At 33.3% G+C, this 19,848-nt stretch overlaps 1 protein-coding gene across 4 annotated transcripts in view; it reads left to right on the forward strand.

Annotated features, from left to right (window-relative positions):
* CNKSR2 (connector enhancer of kinase suppressor of Ras 2) overlaps window positions 1-19,848 on the forward strand; it is a 275,032-nt gene that overhangs the window by 140,604 nt on the left and 114,580 nt on the right. For 2 of the 4 annotated variants that reach the window (XM_045875847.3, XM_045875838.3), the window contains exon 9: window positions 14,791-14,937. The exons of the other annotated variants lie outside the window; for them this stretch is intronic. In XM_045875847.3, the coding sequence (XP_045731803.1) occupies window positions 14,791-14,937 (147 nt within the window). The remainder of the gene's footprint in view (window positions 1-14,790; window positions 14,938-19,848) is intronic. 4 annotated transcript variants of the gene reach the window in all.

A 19,848-nucleotide genomic window follows, 5' to 3' on the forward strand; every position in this document is an offset into this window, starting at 1 on the left:
TTAACTAAATTTGTTTTTGCCTGTTCTAGTCATAGAAGAAACTATTAAAAGGAAAGTCTATATTTTGGGGATAAGAAGACTGGTGTGAAAAACTCCAGTCTTTCTCACTGATTCTGGTATGAAGGCAGAAGACATTTCATTTTTGGATTTGAGTAAACTGACAACTTTATGATATTGTGGAGAGGCTCCTGAACACTGATAATTAAAATTACACTGTTTCTTCAATGAGTTCATTAACTAAGTGAATAAAAATTAATGAAAGTTTAAAAAATTAAGCATACAGGTGTTAGGTTAATAATAATTAATGCAGAATTCTGGTCATCAGCAAAGCCTTTCCACACTATGACCGTTTTGATAATGAGAAAGTTGTCATTACTAGAAACTATACAAAGTGTTTGTCCTAACTTAAGTTTCTTGTCCCCTATGATGAGTATTTGGGCAGTGGGATAAAGCAGCTGCTTCAGTAGACAGGCAGCTTCTCCCTCTTGTAATGTTTATGCTGCCTCCATTTTTGCAATGTGACCTGAACAAATATGACATCTGTTCAATAGTTGGACCAATTTCCAGTTGGTCAGTTCTAAGTGGGTGGAATTAGTCTCTAATGAAAAATAAAATTGTTTAAAGGATACTCTTTGTGGGGCAAAGATTTTGATGTTGACCAAACGAATATGAAAGTCTTTAAGGGACTACAAGTGAACTAATAAAATCTATATAGATTGATGATACATAAATACTGTGAGAATGTGTAAATACATCTTTGCATCACAGGAATATTCTAAAATATTGAAAGTGACACAGAATGATGTTGGGGGAACTTGCTTCCAGTTTTTGCTCTGAAATTGACTTTTGGCTTTAAGTGAATCATAGTAACTAAGTATCAGTTTATCTTTTTATAATAATAATAACCATAGCCAACGTTTACTGAGTTTTTACAGTGTGCCAAGCATCATGTTAAGTACTTTACATATTTTATGTCATTTACTACTTAAAATAATTAGACAAAAAAGGTGTATGTGGAAATTGAGACTCAGAATGATTAACTCGCCTGCAACTCAAGGCTCTCTGACTCCAAGGCCTTCAGTTTTATTATACTACCTCCCCAAACTCAAATTATACAATTATCAAGCAAAAGGAGAAGAATTCTAATGATCATGTAAGTAAAACTCAGGATTCAGTGAGAGATTAAGGGGGAGGGGAGCCAAGGGTAAGAGAAGAGGAAAGGAAGTGAGAATTTACATAACTAGGGCAGTGAATCAGCTGGAGTGAAATTAGAAATGGGTTAGAAATTTAACTTTATTGCTACTTCCTCACTCCTTTCCTTCAGATATATATGTAAAACACCTATCACAATGCCAGGCACACATTAAGAGCTCAATAAAAATTAACTTTCCAACCTACCTTCCTCCCTTTTACCTACAACAACTCTTGGGCCAATTGGAGTCTGGTGTCTTGGCAGAATGCTACTAGAACCTACAAATTGATTTTGGATGATAACAGAGACATTCTCTGACAGGAGAATATGTTGAATTCCCTAAAAGTAGCCTTCCTTAATAATGTAATCAATTACCAGATTGTCTTCTTTGTGTTAAAATGAAAGGCCTATTTGTGTAAGAATGGCTCATTTTATTAAATGCAGCCTAGTCTGCTCTCTATTTCTTGCTGTTGCCTCCTTTGTGGTCTGTACAGTGCTTTTAACTTCTTACTAGACAATATACAGAGGTGATGAAATGGAAATTATCTGGGTTTTGTTACTATAAAAGGTTTTGTAGGTAAATAAATGAGTTGAAACAAGTATAAATTATTTGTAGTCTACAATTGCCCCTTCTGTCCCTCCATTAATTACCAGAGACATTAGGGGTTGGTTATGATATAATAATTACATTAAGGAGTGGCCTAATACATTTGAAATACTTATTTAATATTATTTTTTAATCCAGTAATTAATTGACCAGAATAGCAAGATAATTGCCAATATTGTTCTATACCAATTTAGATTCAATAATGAAGAGTAATGTTCAATCTTATGTTTTGATTGTTATTAGCCCAGTTAGTATTTTTCTGTAATTCTAAAATTTCCTACTGCTAAAGGTAGTAATATACAATATAAAATCTGACAACTTTTCTTATTTTAAAATACATAGAAAAGCATCTTGAAATTTTTCCCTAAGGGTCTGAGAAAGTTGAATGATTCACAGATGAATTCAAATACTATTTTTTTGAAATTGCTAGTATGGTATGTGTTCAAGATGTCCAATTAGATGTATGTATTTTCTAGTTTGCTCTCTTTTTAAAAAGTATATTTTCTTATTTGAAATGAAACTGGAAGTTTTATGTCCTTTTTCATATTGCTATATTCTTTATTATAAATGGCTTTTAAGCTTTTCAAATCAACATACTTCTGTGGCTGAGAAACTGTGGCTGCCAGGTAGGAAGAAGAAAAAATCATGAACATCCAAGCAAAGCAGACTGAGTCCCATTGCATGTCTTCCCCGCCAGTGAAGATCCAACTCCTCAAAGCTGCTGGAATCTCCCAAGATTTTTTCCACTTCATCTGCCACTACATCCCTCTCTCTGGGAGATACCTCGGCATAGTTTGAACCAGCAACCCTGCCCTCACGATGCACTTTTAACATGTTTTTTTAGCTGATGAGACTACTTATAGTTATTAAATCTTTTGAGGCATATTCCTAATGAATCTGTTAAATTTTGTTAATACTGTTTTTGGTGTGTAAGTGTTTTAAAGATTCTATCCATACTAAAAACAGATATTTTCTTCTTAGGAATATCAGTTAAAAGGAGTGGGGTATGTGGTGGTTGAATGCAGCATTTGGAAAATTTCCTTTCATTTTGTGTAAATATTAAAACATATTCACAATTATTCTGAAAGGTCTTCTGGAACCTGGTGACTACATTCTGGCATGAAATGGTTTATTATATGTTTCTATAAAGGCTACTGGAGTGGAAAATAACTAGGTTGGGAGAGTCAAAAAGATAGATTACAGCAAATAGTTGGGATGTAGGACATTGATTAGTGAGAAATGGAAGATGAGTACTATAAGCTAGTGTTTTTTATTACCCACCAAATGGTAAACATTGCTCAACAAGACTTACAGGTGGTGGCAGTGGGGGCTGGGGAAAGGGAACATATTAAAGGACTACTGAGTCATCTGAAGAAGTCATTCTAAATTCATTTATATAATTCTCAAAGGTGTCTTCCTTATTCTCTCTTATTCTCACCTCTAGTCTCTCCTTTTTGATTTTGTCCTCACCCTCTTGTTCCTTTAACCCCAGAACAGGAGAGTATTGTTTACAAAGGAAGCCAGCATCATCAGAATGGATACAGAATGTGGTGACCCATTAAAGCCCAGCTCTCCCCTCCCCTCCCTCTCACCCTACCGCCCAGTCCCTGAACTTCAGCAGGAAGGAGTGGCTTATTGAATGGAATCAATATCATGATATTGACTAACACCAGATGTTCCCTTTCTTTCTCTCTCTCTCTGTCTTTTTAAATTTACTAAATTGTTGTCTTTATTTTTTAAGGTTTTTCTTTTTTCTAATTCCATTTTTTTCTCCTTTCCTTTACCATCCTCATCACTTCTCACTTGACTGTTTCTCCTCCATTCTTCATCTTGTTCACTTTTTTTATTCTTGCCTATTTTCTTTTGTTCTTCCTTCTCAAATGAGGAAGTATTTATCTTATAATTCCTTATGCCCAAAATATTGAAAACTGAGACCTCAAAAAGCAGTATTTCTGGTATACCTCATATCTTATTCCTGTAAACCCAAGATGTTTGCTGGAGTACAGAGGTTGAATATATTAGCATGGCATTTAACATATTGCTTAATGAATGACTATGAAAATACCATAAAATAACTCTATTAGGGTTCTAAGAAATTGGTATCCTAAAACAGGAAAGGAATTGTTCTCTTTTGGAAGGGAAAAAAATCATGAAGAGTTATTTATCAAAAATTAAAGGAAACAATGCATCATAGATTTCAACCATTCATAGTAATATTTTATTTCAGGTTCTGCCTTATATGGTAGGTAGTTTATGAGATTAATATAGGTTTTTTTTCTTCTATTTTGCATTAAACATTGTAGATTTGATGAGAATGTGTGGAAACTGGTTTCGAAGTGCTACATATTGATATAAATTATATAATATTTTATTTTGCCTAGAGAAATCAATTCATTACTTTATTATCCAATATATTTTGTGAGTTTTCTATTACCAACTGAAATTTGTTATATTAAGTCTTTATATAAAGGAGATAAGTTGTATGATGCCTTAATAATGGTAAATCGCTATTAACCAATTTATTTTTTCAGCAGATTTCTACATCCTGACTTATTTCTTTCTTAATTCTATACTTCTTACTACCTTCACCAGGAAAACGTAATTGCCTTTGAAAATGGTTACTCCCAATTTATTTTTATTAGTAGTATATATACATCTTTTGGTATCAACAGACAGTTAATATGATCTAGTTATTTTCCATGGAATTTTAGAAGTTTTTTTTATAAGTGATTATTTTGTATGTTTCAAATGTATCTGTTGGCTGATGTTCTTACCTGCTTTGGCTTATTAAGTGTGCAATTCACTTGCAAATCAGTATCAATAGCTTCAGCCCTTTTCCTACCTGTATGGAAAAGGCAAAAAGTCAGCCAGTCACAATTGCCTAATATACTTTCTGTGGGGTGGGCAATTAGTAGATAATAGTTAAGTGACTGAAAAAGATAAAAATTATTGCATGAAAGGGAAACATGTTAGAGCACCATAACACAGGAAATTCAAGAGATAATGATAACAATCTCAAATTCTTTTTAGGTTATTTAGCCCTAGGATTCAAATATAGGCTTCATCCTCTAAATTAATATCCTGATCAGCCTGGTGGCTGAAACTTTAGGTAGTGTAACCACTGATTACTTTTACATTTCTCTCATCTTATTACCCTAATACTGGACAATAAAGAATTTTTTTAAATTGAAACAAATGTCTGAGAGAGTTCAGTATGGCCCCATTTGGAGCTGACACTAAGTTACCTTTTTTGTCTGAGTTGTTGGATTTCTGGTAAAATGATTTCTAAAGATAACTGCTACAGTGAAAGTATTTTTAGCCATTATGGAAGTTCTTAAATTAAGTTTTTTATTAATAAAGATTTATATTGCTGTTTATTTAGCTATATATATACATATATACACATGCTTTGGTTTTGTTTTGATACATATAGACGTCTATTGCAGTATTTGCTTATATTTTCAGGTAAACATGTCTTAAATGTCTGACAGTAAATGATATTCATAGCAAAAGTTGTACATTTTTAAGCATGTCACTTTTTGAATAGCATGGTTTGGGTTACTTTTAATTTTTTTTTCCATTTGGAGTCCCAAATTAAATTTAAGCATGGTTTTTCATAAGAACAGATGTTTTCTTTATTCTTTCTCAGAATTCTTATAATATATATAATATAATATATAAAAATCTATAGGAGCTATAGATTTTTTAGATAACAGTGCTTTGTTTCATCCTTTAGTTTTGTTGACTAAGACTCTTTTTTATTTTAAGATGTGTATTTCCAGTATCTTTGCAAGAACAGAAATGAAATATAGGAAGGAATGGTGAAATATAATAATTTCCTAATATGTAAACACAAAATTGTTTTAAAATTCAACCCATGTAAATATCTTTAAAACTTTTAGTTAAAAACCTGTATTATTATGGTTCTTTTAAAATATGTCCTTGATTTTGGTGGGGGGATGAGGTTCTGTTGTATGACCAAAGATTTTCCCCAAAAGCCTTTCCCTGTAATGTGATTGTCTTCTTCCTCCATCTTTCCCTAGCAGAGGCTTTCAAATTCACTCAATTTTATGTTTTGGAATGAAATAAAAATAACATTGGCTTTGATTCGGTTTTCTATAGCATATACAAATATAAACCATTAAGCCTCCAAAATAAACCTTTGGCCTTCAGAGACCACAACATTACCAAATACCATATGGAAATGGAAGAAGGGAAAGAGAGCTGTATGCTCAAAATGCTAAACTGTACCCACAGTTTTTTAATCAGCCGGTCACAGAAGCAGAGACACCAGTGATAGAAAGGCTGCAGTTAGGGTATGTGATAGATAACAGGAGATGATGCAAGTAACAGGATATGCAAATGTGTCACTTTTGGTGAAAACTATGTGGGTGAGTCGTAAAACGTAAAGGAAAAAAATGATGACTGTTTTCTTCCTCCCATGAGCTTCTGCATGAGCCAATCAAGAAATTCTGATGTAGCTCTACAGAACTTGTTGTTTATGGAGGAAAAGACTCTAGGAAGGGGGTGTGCAATAGGTAAAAGTACTAGTTTACTGTAGTCCTCAAGTTGGCTTTCTGTCTTGGACTACTTGTTCATTCTATAGCAGTGAGAAATGTGCTTTCTCTTTAAATATATACACACGTTGTATATATGACTCTCTGAAATTCACATGAAAATACTAAGTACAAAAACATACATGTAAATCAAATTGTGAGCAACTCAGCATGGTCCAAGCTTCAGAGTAAAATTAAGCCACATAAAAAACAAATGCCTTAAAAAACAAATGCCTTGGCATCCTCTTACTTCACTGGATAAGTGCCTTTTAAAGTTAAGGAGGATGTGAGATGAAGAGTCGTTTAATGAATAAAGATGTAAAATTATGGGGGTTTTCCCCTAATGAAAATAAAACTTTTAATTTCCATATTCCTTCTTTTCAAATGCTTGTTCCTTTTCTCTTCCCCAAGATTACCTTTTCTAAACTAATGTTTGTAAAAATATCAATACTAAGGTTTTATATAAAATAGTTACACCTTAGGGCATTTCTGAATACTGTGAATTACCTATTTAAATTACTTCATGCTAGAAGTTAAAATCATTTTTTTGTGTGTGTAGTTACTTAACCAAATGTATACCTTTCAGCTTATATTCACTTATATTTGAACCATGGGCAAATCTCTGTTTCTACTCAGTAAATGAATGGAAGAGCAGAATTAGGATATCTCCAAATATACTATAATTTAATATTGTAAGACCTTCTCATTAATATTTTGTGAAAAAAATAAATTTAGGTGAAGGCGAAGTTTCTAGATTGGTACTCAAGGTTTATAGTTCTAGGATCTTTGAAAGATATTGTATATCAAAATTCATTACTTCTGAAATGTTTATAAATATGACATTTCCTCCACATAGCTTGTTTTGCTAAAGAAAGAGGCAGTCACAGATATAAAATGTTGGATTTATTAGGTATATCAATATCTTTTTAGTAATGCAAAGGAATAGAACATTATAATAAATATCTCAGCAACAAAAGATTTGTAAAGACAGAATGTCATTAGTCACAGCATGTGGGTTGTGTATTAAATTAAGTCTCTAAAGTGCTTTTAAAAAGAGTAGAAGGACATTTGGGTATAGCATGGCTCATGTCATCAGACATTCATATAGGCACACCTCAAGTCTCTTTGAAATTTCCTTTGTGAAGAGGTGTAATTTATACATTACAACTTGTGGGTAAGAGTGTGTGTATACACAGGAGCATGTATAAATGTTAATGAATCTGTTACTTTGTCTTGTGAAGGATAATAACTTTAAAAATAGTTTAAGAAATGTCCTATCTTCCTGTCTAGGTATAGAGATGTTTTCTTATAACTCCAAATACAACTGTGACAAAGGTAAAGAAGTTCTGGGTTGATAGGCTTAAATTCTTACCTTTATACTTATTTTAACTTTGGCTTCTTGGGACCATAGGGTAGAGTTTCTTCTTATATGTTGGTCAAATAATTCACCAAGTGTTTGGGAATCAGATAGGCTAGGGCATGTCCTAAAGGGATCAGAGACTATTTCCTCCCTCTGTGTGCCAAAAGGAAAGGAAGCCACTCATCTCTTCAGCACCAACCCCAAAGCCTCTTGTGCACCTAATCTGGGCAACTCATTGTCCAGGGACCTGCCACTTATGTTGCCCTTCACCCACGGAATTACAAGCCCCATCTACAAGAAAGCAGAACCTCTGGCTTTTAACATTTGGGATACCTTAAAGATTTTCTTGGGAAATTTAATCTGGTTTGTGTTGTATGTAAAATACATTTCAGTGTGCAGGTTGGCAGTTACATCTAAACTAGTAAGTAATATGACTTGCCATTGCTTAGAGACACTGGCTTGTGCTACTTTGGACAGTCAGGAAGATAATATTAGTAGTTCAGCATATGTGAAAATACATATTACTATAACTAATAATACAGAATTTGTATAAGGTGCATATGGTGATTTTTAAAAGATTCATTCACCCGTGAACTTAATATGAATGAAATATTCTAATGTTGAAAAGGAGAAACTTGGACTACTTACAACCACTTTAAAACAGTTTTCTGGTTAAAAAAAAAACCTTCTTAAAAGTGTTTATATAATGTGTATGATAAAGCAGAATCTTCCTATGACAAACAGGAACTTTATCCATTGTTACATTCCTTTTCATAATCACGTCACTGTGACTTTAGGTCTGGAGTATCCAAGATGCAAATACTACTTTTTTCATATGTTCATTTATAAGAAAGTTTATTTGGTAAACTTAGGGTAAAGAATGTCTATTAGAGCTTTAGTATCATCAATTATATGCATTTAGAGAAAAATTTAATACATCTTGGTTTTACAGACTGAACTAAACTCCTGTTGGAGTTTCAAGGCCCTTTCTTGTCTCTGAAATGCTTTAATTCTCATGTCACCATATGATGTTACTAGTCAAGTTTTTAACAGATAATTGTCTACCATTTGTAAAGCACCTTATTGATTGCAAGTATATCCAGACAAATAAGACTCTGTTTTTATTCTCAAAACAAACAAACAAACGAAAAAAAAAACCTCAAAATCCCGTTTTGTGAGGTAGCTGGAGAGGAGGTGGGGTGAGGAAAAATATATAACTTTAATTAGAGGCAGTATGTGAAAAAATGTCACTAGAGAGAGACAGTGTGCTATGAGATTCACATGAAGAAAAAAGGATTCTAGATGTTGAGAGGCTTTATGAGGTCAGCCATTTGTATGATGGATATTGCACTTACAGTGAACCTTTATGGATAGGTAAGATTTTGTAGGTGGGAGAAAAGTTACAAGCAGAAGGAAGAGTGCTTTTGCAGAGACATGGCCAAGGAAAAAAAGTAGTGTTGAGGAGAGTGTATACTTAAATCCACCACCTCTTCGAACCATATAGAACTGAAAGTTCTCAAAACAGTGATACTTTTTCTCACGCCTTTCTCCACTCCCTCAAACTCCACATCCTCTTAAACTGTTGACCTCCTAAGAAACTCAGCTTATGCCAATAGGAAGCCTTTCCTCAACCTGCAAAGATGGGTTAGATGCCCCTTTCAGGGACTCCCACTGAATCCTCTATTGACCCTATATTGAGGTTCTCTTTATTGTAAATGTTTCCCGCTGCTCATTATGCTCTTTAACAAGGCTCAGGCTGATGTATGCACCATTACATGCATACTACATGGAAGGTACATGATAAATAAACTGACTGTAAGTTATTATAGTTAGTCTTAAAAACATTAAGCACCTAAAATATTCTGGACATGGGCGAGTCACTGCCTTCAAGAGGCTCATCGTGTGTGTAGTACAGAAGTTCTCAAAATGTGGTTCCCAGACTAGTAGCCTCAGCACCACTTGGGAACTTGTTTTAAAAATGCAAATTCCACCTCAGACCTACTGGGTCAAAAACTGAGGGTTAAAACACAGCAATCTGTTTTAACAAGCTTTCCAGTTGATTCTAACACATGCTAAAGTTTGAGAAGCACATTAAAGTGAAATAAAGACTAGACAGCTGTGGCCATATTGACGAAGGAGCTATTTGAGGAAGTGATTCTTTAGTTGGGCCTTCAGAGAGCTTTTCAAAGGTTTATAAGAGAAAAACACTTTCTCACTGTAGCAGTATTTCGGAGCTACAAAAGACTAGAGGCAGAAAGACCAGTTTGGACTCTATTTTAAGTCTAGCAATCAGGTAAAGCAAGCCAGAACTAAGGCAGTAAGAAGAGACATTAGTTTCTAGGATCTATTCTTTAGGACAAGTGGATTAAAAAGAGGGGAAGTGGTCATAGGTGACCCCATGCTCTAAATTTGAGATGATGAGGAGGAACTTTTTTTTACTGATGTTGAATGAGAGCAGGGAGATAATGAGTTTTATTGTCAAAATGTTACATTCATTTGAATTACCAATAGGATATCTAGAGGGTGGGGCATGCTTGCTCTCATAATGCTTTGTGCTTTAGAATCGAACAGACTTGAATATGAATTCTGGCTTTGCCACTTAACCAAATTTGTAATGTTGGCTGAGAAAACTTAGAATCTCCTTTTGCTTCAGTTTCTTCACATGTGAAATGGGTCTAATAGTTTCCCTCATACAGATGTTAAGAATGAAAATACAAAGCAACGTAATATAGTTATGAAGAATATAGCATAGTGAATTATTGTTGCAGATTATTCAGTAGCTATTAGTATGGATGAATTGAACTGTTGGAAGTATGCCACTAGAGTTCTTCTAGGAAGCAGGGATGATTAGTTTTGAGAGGCATATACACAAAGTTGGTAGTGGAAGCTTTGGGAAGAGAAGAGACCATTGTAAGAAGACAGCATGCAATTTTAGAAAGGAGTCTAACAGCCTAGGGTAAACACCTGCATTTATCGGTTGTGAGGAGGAAAAAAAGATGGAGAACACAGCAATCAGAGATGTACCAGGACCTAATCTGTTGTTGTATGATCTATTGGCATTTTGCTACCCATTCTGCGTATTACAGTTGGAATGTATCATGACTTTGGAAATCTATTGTAATCGTTTAGCCTCTGCAAGAATATTGAAACATCTCTTTTGGTATTGAGCTCACTGTTTCACAAGTCAGCTGATTCCTTTCTGGATGTCTTTGATTATTAGAATATTTTTCTTCACATGTATCCTTAACCCATTATCTCTTGAAATTTTGTACCTTATTTAATTCCTTTCTGTATTAGTGGATTAGCCTCTTATGTTAGCCACCACTAGGATCCCTTCTTCCTTCTTTCAAATCTCCCTCTATCTTCTACTACAGAAACGATTTTATTGCAGCCAATGTAAAGAATACTTGACAATCATTTTTTAAAGTTACTTTTATATCCTTACATGGTTTCCAATGTGGGTCTCTCACACAGTATTTTAAAAATATAGCCAGCAACAAAAGGAAAAATGGAAAGCTAATCTTAGAAAATGATTATTTTACTTATTTTCACATGAAGTTCTAGCTCACATACTTGCCTCTTTTTATCATACCAGCTGTCCATGTCCCCCTATAATCTGTTAACCATAAGTATCTCAATAACAGTTAAAGAGAAAAGTTAATTTCAAGAATTCACTACACTTTATTATATGGCAGAAGATATGTTAGGATATCACAAAACCAAAGCTGGGAATCATTTTTCCTGGAGCTTTAGTACCATGTCACATTTGCCCTTGAATAGAACATGGTACAACCCAATAAATGGATACAATTGTTAAGAATTATATATAGTAGACAAGGTAGAAACTAATGAAGAAATGAACCAAATTAGAGAGTTTGAGATAAGTCTAAGGAAAAGGACTATTTAAATGAGAGATGTGAGGTCCGGTTGCTGTTTAGGAGTGTACAAGCCCTGGATTGGACTGATACAGCTAAAACCTACCTCTGTCACTGAGAAAAATGTCACACACAGGCTGTGAATTGCTCAGCCAGCTTCATTCCCATTCAGTAATTAATATGTGAACCTGATTTAACACTTAAGTATCTGCTGAAATCATTCACTGAACCAAAATCAACAGATAATACAGTTCTTATTAAGCACAGCTGAGTAATAAATTTTTTTTGCTAATCATCTGAAAGTATAATTAACAGAGAAGATGTAATTCCCCCATCACCACCTTTTACTGTTTTAAATAGTGTTGTCTTTCTGGTTATACTTTTTGTGGAAGTTGTCCCTACATAACAAACAGTCCTCATTAAGTAATTCATAAAATTAATGATTTTCTAACGAATATCACTATTCATGGACTAAGTCCATTTATTTTGTTGATTTTGTTGTTTATAAGAATAACGTGTTTATCACTTAAAGTTCAGGAAATAGAAGTATAAAGAAGAAAATATATACTCATCCCTTTAACGTAACCACAGTTCATGATGTTGTGTATCTCTATCTTTTCTATATTTATATAAAAATTTTTTACAAAGGTAGAGTTGAGTAACATTTGCTATTTGGGGACTTCCCTTTTTTCCACACAACAATTTTTATATCCCTTACTAATGGACATTTACATGATGTACAGTTTTTGGTTGGTTTAAACAGTACTGTGACACACATGTTGCACATTTATCTCTGCTTTTATCCAAATCATTTCCTTATGATAGTGGAGGTAGAATTGGGGAATCAAAGGTACATAACTTTATATGGGTCTTCATGGATATTTGCTTACTTTTGTTTAAATATTGCTGATGCTATGTCAGTGAGAGCGGGAAGGCTGATTGATAAATAGTAAAACTTGTGTTGCATGTGAGTGTTGGATCACTAAATTCTACACCTGAAACTAATATTACACTGTATGGTAACTAACTGGAATTTAAATAAAAACTTGAAAAAAAAAAAAGAAAACTGAAAAAAATAGTAAAATTATATACTTTTCTGCCATTAAATAACATTCAGCTATAAAATTAAAATCTAACCAAATTACTATTTTCTCATCAAAAAAACAATTTTACTTTCTCATGGAAAAACAATTCTGTTTTGGGGATTGCATATTCAAATAGGGTATAAAGTGTGAAAAAACAGGATGAATCAAATTGCATTGAACATGACAGAAGAAAACACCATCTAGCCTTAGAAATTCTCAACTAGTCACAATGATCGTATCAGGAAAAAATGGAAAGAAATTGGTGGATAGAAATGTGTAATTGTTGAGAATACATATGCTAAAAGAAAAAGATGGCCATCATATTGACTGTTTTAGTATAGTTAGTAATTATTTGAATAAATAAAATAAATGATAAAATGTGGTTATCATTAATAAGTTGTTCATAAACTCTTTGTATAAACAGCATGTTTTCTCCTCTAAACCTTGAACTCAAAAATCTGCTTGCATATTTTTTTGGCAAGCAAAATGAACACTTGGATTTGAATTCACTTTGCTTTGACTCTTGGCTTATAGAAATGGCTGCAGAGACACTACTTAGCTATCAGAGGAATCAGACTCAATGTTCTACACCTTTGGGCACATAATCCTCCTCACTGATATGTAATGGGAGACATTTGACCAGTTTCATTACTTTAGTTATCTGCGTTAATGTGATTTTTTTTAACTGGCAGCCTCTTATTCGTGTTAGGCAAGTATCATAATGATCATTTTGCTTCATATCAGGGACCCCTGAGTTTTTTTAAGCGTTGTAGAACCTCACTTCTTTTTTGTCCTGACTTTTTCTCTTCACCATCACTCCTTTCAGCTGCAGGAGAGCTTATGATTTAAATGAATGCCCATGCATTTTATAAACCACCGTCTCCCATTATCCCACAGTGGCTGCAGTCCAGAGTATCTCTTCATCATAGTCTCAGAATCTGTGATTCTTTCCGTGGAAGTACTTATTCTTTTCAGCTTGATCATTATCTTCCAGGCAAAAACATGATGAATAACAGACAAGGGCACCCATTCCCTTGCACTTGGGTACCTAGGAAGAAACTAGATTACTGTTCAGACTATTTGTTAAATCCTGTTTATAATCCAGGATAAATTTTGATCCAATGTATTTATATAACATCCTGGAAAATTCTAATCCATTAGAGTTGGGATAAAATGTTCTCTAAGTGTGAAATGTGTTTATAGTTATTTTTAATGTGCTTCTTTAAAGCATAGTGAGAGGATTTCAGTTACCTGATAGCTGCATAACTAGTCCATCTTCAAGCAAACTAACTAATTATTCTATGTTTAAAAGCTTAAAAGGATGATGAGTGAAGTAATTTAACACGGAAAAGAGTTGAGCCAGGTTTCAGGACATTTATTAAGTACTTGGGTTTAATTATACAATATGTTTTGAGGTGATTCTCAAATAGAATAGCTTTTCATTAAATTCAGCACATTATATTTTAAGTTTATAGGGTCATTTGGAACACATTTCCAATAGCTGCCGCATGGGAGTAGTGTGACGTCATTTTTTCTTCTATACTTATAATGTGGTAAAAGGTTAATTCTATTGATGCTGTCTGCCATGCATCAGAGTGTTGCCTTGCTTTGTCAGTAGCAGCTATCAGTAGTATAAACTCAGTCTAATTGAGAGAGAATTGTACCACAAATTTCTAAAAGATGGTGATGAGAAAGCATGTGGTATAGCTTGCAAGCTCAGGACATTGCCAAATCCTTGTTTTCAAGCATGTGGATTTTTGAATTGTACTTGTGAACAGAGCTTGGATCTAGGCCTTGCACAGCATTAATGATGACATAATTTCTTTAAACTCTAAATTACTCCATTGGTAGGATACCGTTTTAGTCTCTGCTTTGACATGGTAAATGTCCATTATGTTATCTCATAATAATATGGACTCTAATGCAATAACATGGTTAATCAATTCAGAGATAAAATTTCTTTTTTGAGTATATATCTCCTGAAAATTGATAGGATGGTACACCAATTATGTGATTTTCTTTTTTTTTTTTTAACTAATCTTATTAAAGGGGGAGAACATTAAATCTTTGAATACTGTACCTCAATTTTATTGTAATGATTTTGCTGGTTACCAGGTGGGGTGGCAGTTGAAAAATTTGGTGAATGCACTACGAGAGGACCCGAGTGGTGTTATCTTAACTTTGAAAAAGCGACCTCAGAGCATGCTTACCTCAGCACCAGCTTTACTGAAAAATATGAGATGGAAGCCCCTTGCTCTGCAGGTAATGAAGCTTAATCATAAGTCATACACCATCATTTTAGCCATAGATTATCTCAGTAATGCTTCTTTATTGTGCCTCATCTCAGCAGCATATGGATTAATCTTGTATGCTTTTGAAAATTTGTTTGTGAAATTATCTCCTCACAGCTTATCCTAATAGGCTTAATTGTGATGAAATCTGTAAGTTACTATAACTAAAACCCAAATGATAAAGAACTCTGCCTTAATTTGTAAACATTTAAAGCATAATTACAAAAAAACACAAGTTATTTCAAGCCAAAATATGGATAGAGAGGGAAATGAGAGGTTTCATTTCGAGATGTAATCTCCTATTTAGAAGTTACACTATCATATTTCTTGGAGAAACTGGATGATAGTTTATAGAATTCTTTTAAATCAGGTCATAAGGTAGTAATAGTTATTTATAAACAGTAGGTAAAGGAAGTTTTATATAGTAATTAAAATGTACCTACTACATTCCCTTTGATCATTTTTTCTTTTCCACTCTGTCAGGTGGCAAGATAGGGAAATTATTGCATTAGAATTTCTGCATTTTTCTTCAGCATGAAACCACTCTAAAATATTACTCTATGGATGTTGATAAATTATATTCATTAAGAAGCATAGTTATCTAGGAAGTTATAAGAATATGATTCCGATTAATGAAAGACAAGGAAGTAATACATTTCTTTCCATTTCAGTCAATATAATCTTTAAATGCATCATAAAAGAAATATTTGTCTTTCAGAAAACCTGCATTTTTAAAAGAGAAGACTATTACCTTTCTTAGAAGTCTAATTTTTTAAAATTGTAATTGCCCACTGAACTAGAACATTGCCCATTGTTCAGATTAAAAAGAAAAGCAATATATGTAAATGCCATTGTTATCACTGTTATATAAATTGTTCCGAACTTGTATATTAGTACCATTCTTAGATGTTTTTCCCCCTAAAATCCTAAATTCTCTGTTACACATGAATGGCCTTATGGAGTATAATGATTTCTCATCGTTTAAAACTTTACTACTTATTGGCCTCAAAGTTGCATTATATTTAAATAACATAAAAACATATAAAATGTTCTAACATTAAGGTCTTTAAATTTTTAATGTTAATCTTTCATTTTTCAAATGAATATATGTAAACTGTATTAATATGTCCAAATACATTTGATTTGCAGTATATGTCTATTATCAAATATTTTTAATGTCATTAAAGTTCAGAGTTCAATGTTTTTTGACTCATTAAATCATAAATTAGCAGATCAGACTTTCCCATCACATCATTTTATTTTCTCACTGTATTATAAGTTGCTTTGTTGTTCCACTCTGTAGTTTTCCTATTGACATGTCTTCCTCAAAGATCCTGAGAGGCGGGAACACTGAAGAAGAGTCCCACAATTTCAGCCATTAGGTTTTCTTCTCTATATATGTGTAGTTAAACTTAACAACTTCTCTCTAATCCCTTCTATTTCACCTTGAACCCCAAAAAGACACTGTTTTCTTATTGATCCATGAACTCTGTTTGAGGGAATATCTCTAGGAAATAAATTGATAATTTGGTCCCTTTTTAGATTCTTTTCCACAAGCACAAACTGGAGAATTAAGGTAATGACACTATCCAGTTAATCACTTTTATATAAAATGCTGAAATAATTGAAAAACCAACATTTCTTTTTTGCCACACATTTGGTGTGTATATTCAAAGCGGGAGAACAAAGACTTTAATTTTTTAAAATTATTTCACATCATGGTTTAATTATAATTATGTTATTAGGATACTGTTTCTAGGTCCATTGCTAACTGCCAAGAAATATGCCTCACAGATCACTAATTATATTTATTCCTCATTGCCTGTTCAGTTACTCTGAATATATTTATAAATTTACTTTTTCAGATTGCTGAAATCAGAAAAAAGAAAATCAGCATTTCCATAAGTGCTTATATGTATCCACATTTTTGTAAATTTGTTATTTCAACTGAATTTAGTTCTGCTGAAATGTATTGTCCAAGCTCAACTCCTTATAGATAAACAATACTGTTGGGAAGGTGGGGAATTTGCTTTTAACTTCTTTAAAAAATTGCTTCAGTGGTTGACTTTTTACAGAGCAGAAGGAAAAGTATTAGTTTTAATTAAATACTTCCTAATGGTGGTAAAGCAAGGTCTTGGTGGTAAGAGCAATGGATAAGTCCTCTAACCTACCATATCACCATCACCAAATACCCCTGAAATTTTGAAGACCTGAAATTGTACCATTACAGAGTTGTTTCTTGACCTTACAGCTTTGGCCTACTCTAAAATACAGAGATACCAAAAGCGTAATGGTAACTTTCTGGTCAGAATTTTTATAGAGTGTAAATTAACCAAAGCTGAACAAAACCTGAAGGTACCAGAATCTGTAGATTAAAGGTAGACTGCCTCCAGAGGGGGAAAAGTTAAAGAAATAATGATATAAGAAGGTCTTGCAGGCAGTTTTGGATTCCTTTGTGACTTTGCCTGAGGCCACATATTTTCCCTAGTGTCTAAGAAAGGACCTCAGATGTGAAATATAATGCTTAATGCAGGAATAATCCTCTGTGCAGCCCCAAGTACCAGTCTTACTGTATTCTTGCTTCTGGTATGTGTACAAATACATTGGAGCTAAAATGTCTGTTAACTCAGTTAAATATAAATCTTCAGTGTTCTCACCTGGAGAATTGGACCTTAGGTTATTTTTTTCCCCATACAAACAGTCTACTAAGAATGATTTAAAGAGAGGTAACAAAAATAAATAATTTATGGCATTTATTTAACTCAGTATGTCTATTACAACTTTCTCTTCTCTACCAGGCTTAATTTACCTACTAGCATTTTCAAATAAAATATGGCCAAGTTTGTGTGGTGTGGAGGCAGACACTAATACATGCATCTTAAAAAAGAAAAACTTTGGGGCGCCTGGGTGGCTCAGTCGTTAAGCGTCTGCCTTCGGCTCAGGTCATGATCCCAGGGTCCTGGGATCGAGCCCCGCGTCGGGCTCCCTGCTCCGCGGGAAGCCTGCTTCTCTCTCTCCCACTCCCCCTGCCTGTGTTCCCTCTCTCGCTGTCTCTCTCTCTGTCAAATAAATAAAACCTTTAAAAAAATTTAAAAAAATAAAGAAAAAAGAAAAACTTTAACATAAGGAATAATTATTTTTTGAACTAACAAGGAAATAATTTGTACCTACACAAATAAAATTTAACCTTGTCTACCCTAAGGTAAAAGATCATTAAAGAATTCCACATTTTTATGAAAGAAGTTTTATTTCTAAAAATATTTTGAAAGGATAGTAACTTCTGTTGTTAATCAACTGCAATAATGAATTTGGATTTGGATTTTCTTGTGAAAATCATTCATGAAATTATAGCCAAATAAACAAAAGCATACAATTCAACTTCATGCTCACAGAGCAATTTCATTAGTACATTTCATGAAATTTTGCAGTTCTTTTTTTAAATTTCTGATTTCTCAAACATTTTGCAATAGAACTGAAAGACTTAAAGATACCTTAGTCAAATATTACGAGCAGATTTAATCTGGAGTTGAATTCTGTTGTCATCTCTACCCATTTATAAATAGTAGAGATGTTTTACCTGAGATAGAATCTTTTATTCTGTGAGAGCAAACCAGGGATCTCCTGCTTTCCAAGAACTGTTTTTAAAAACGTGTTCTTAGTAGCACTTCTACTAATGTCCTGGATTTTGGTGACCTTGGTGATTGCTTATGGTCAAGTTCTTCCAATTTAATGAAAAAATCCCAAGGAACTCTGAATAAGCTTCAAGGTATATTTTTGGTGTTTGTGGTTTTAAGTAAGTGTGTGTAGGTCACAAGCATGCGTGGGTGGTGTCATTTTCTTCTTACAAGAGATGCATGGGAGAATTAGCTGGACGCTAGCAAGAGTGTTGATTGAAATCACATCACTGGGAATCAGCAATTTTTAAAAACATTAAAGAACCCAGCTTTTTTGGTGAGAACGCATCTCAAATGATCACTATAATCAATGTTGGAATTCAACATACTGATATAGGTTTCATTAAATACATTTTTATATGAAATAACAAGCTGTATCATTAGGATTATGTTCCTAAACTGCATTCTAATCCATAAATCTCTTATATCTGTGTGAGAGTTCCTTGTGTGGTTTTGTGCTTTTCATTTAAAATTTTATTGCTTAGCATTACCATTTTTACAGGATATTTAACTTTGAGCAGAAAAATAAATGGAAAGCAAATAGCTATAATAGTCAGTTTTGTCTATCGACTGGTATAACAACAGAAGAACACTAACTGATTACATTACATTTCATATACATACAGAGATGAATGGTTATTATGTGAAAACCAAAACATAAGAAATAATAAAATTTGTTTGAATATCACAGTTATGGGTCAGGGTGACCAAAAAAACCATTACTAACAAAAGTTATGTTTCTGAGAGTTTTGTTTTAAAAGCATGTTTTGAAGGGAAGATAACCAATATTAGGTATGACACTAGAGAAGAAAAGAAATCTTAACTAAAAACGTAATTGTGCTGACTGAGAGGCAGAAACAATTATATGTTTTACATGCTCAAATTAGTAAATAGCTGCAAGCAGTTGTCACATCAAATTTTTGTTCAGCAGCGTTTAAGCAAATTAATTAAAGTATCTAAATCACATTTGCGGTTTTCAGCCAAATGCTTTCAAATGTTACGCTGACTACAGATAATCACCTAAAATGCAAAAATTATTTTTCAGTTTATTATTTAGTTTCTTATTCTTTAATTAATATCCTAAAAATGATGTTTACTGTAACTTGAAAAAATGGAAGTCCAGTTTTAATGTTGCAGTATTAACTATGCCAGTAAGACTGGACAACACAAGAATAAATGCACTCGTATTATAATGTCTTAGTACAATG

This window comes from Mirounga angustirostris, unplaced genomic scaffold (assembly GCF_029215605.1).
Source record: "Mirounga angustirostris isolate CCGP_5_RB_7025 unplaced genomic scaffold, mMirAng1.0.hap1 SCAF_11, whole genome shotgun sequence".
In the NCBI taxonomy this organism is placed as follows: domain Eukaryota; kingdom Metazoa; phylum Chordata; class Mammalia; order Carnivora; family Phocidae; genus Mirounga; species Mirounga angustirostris.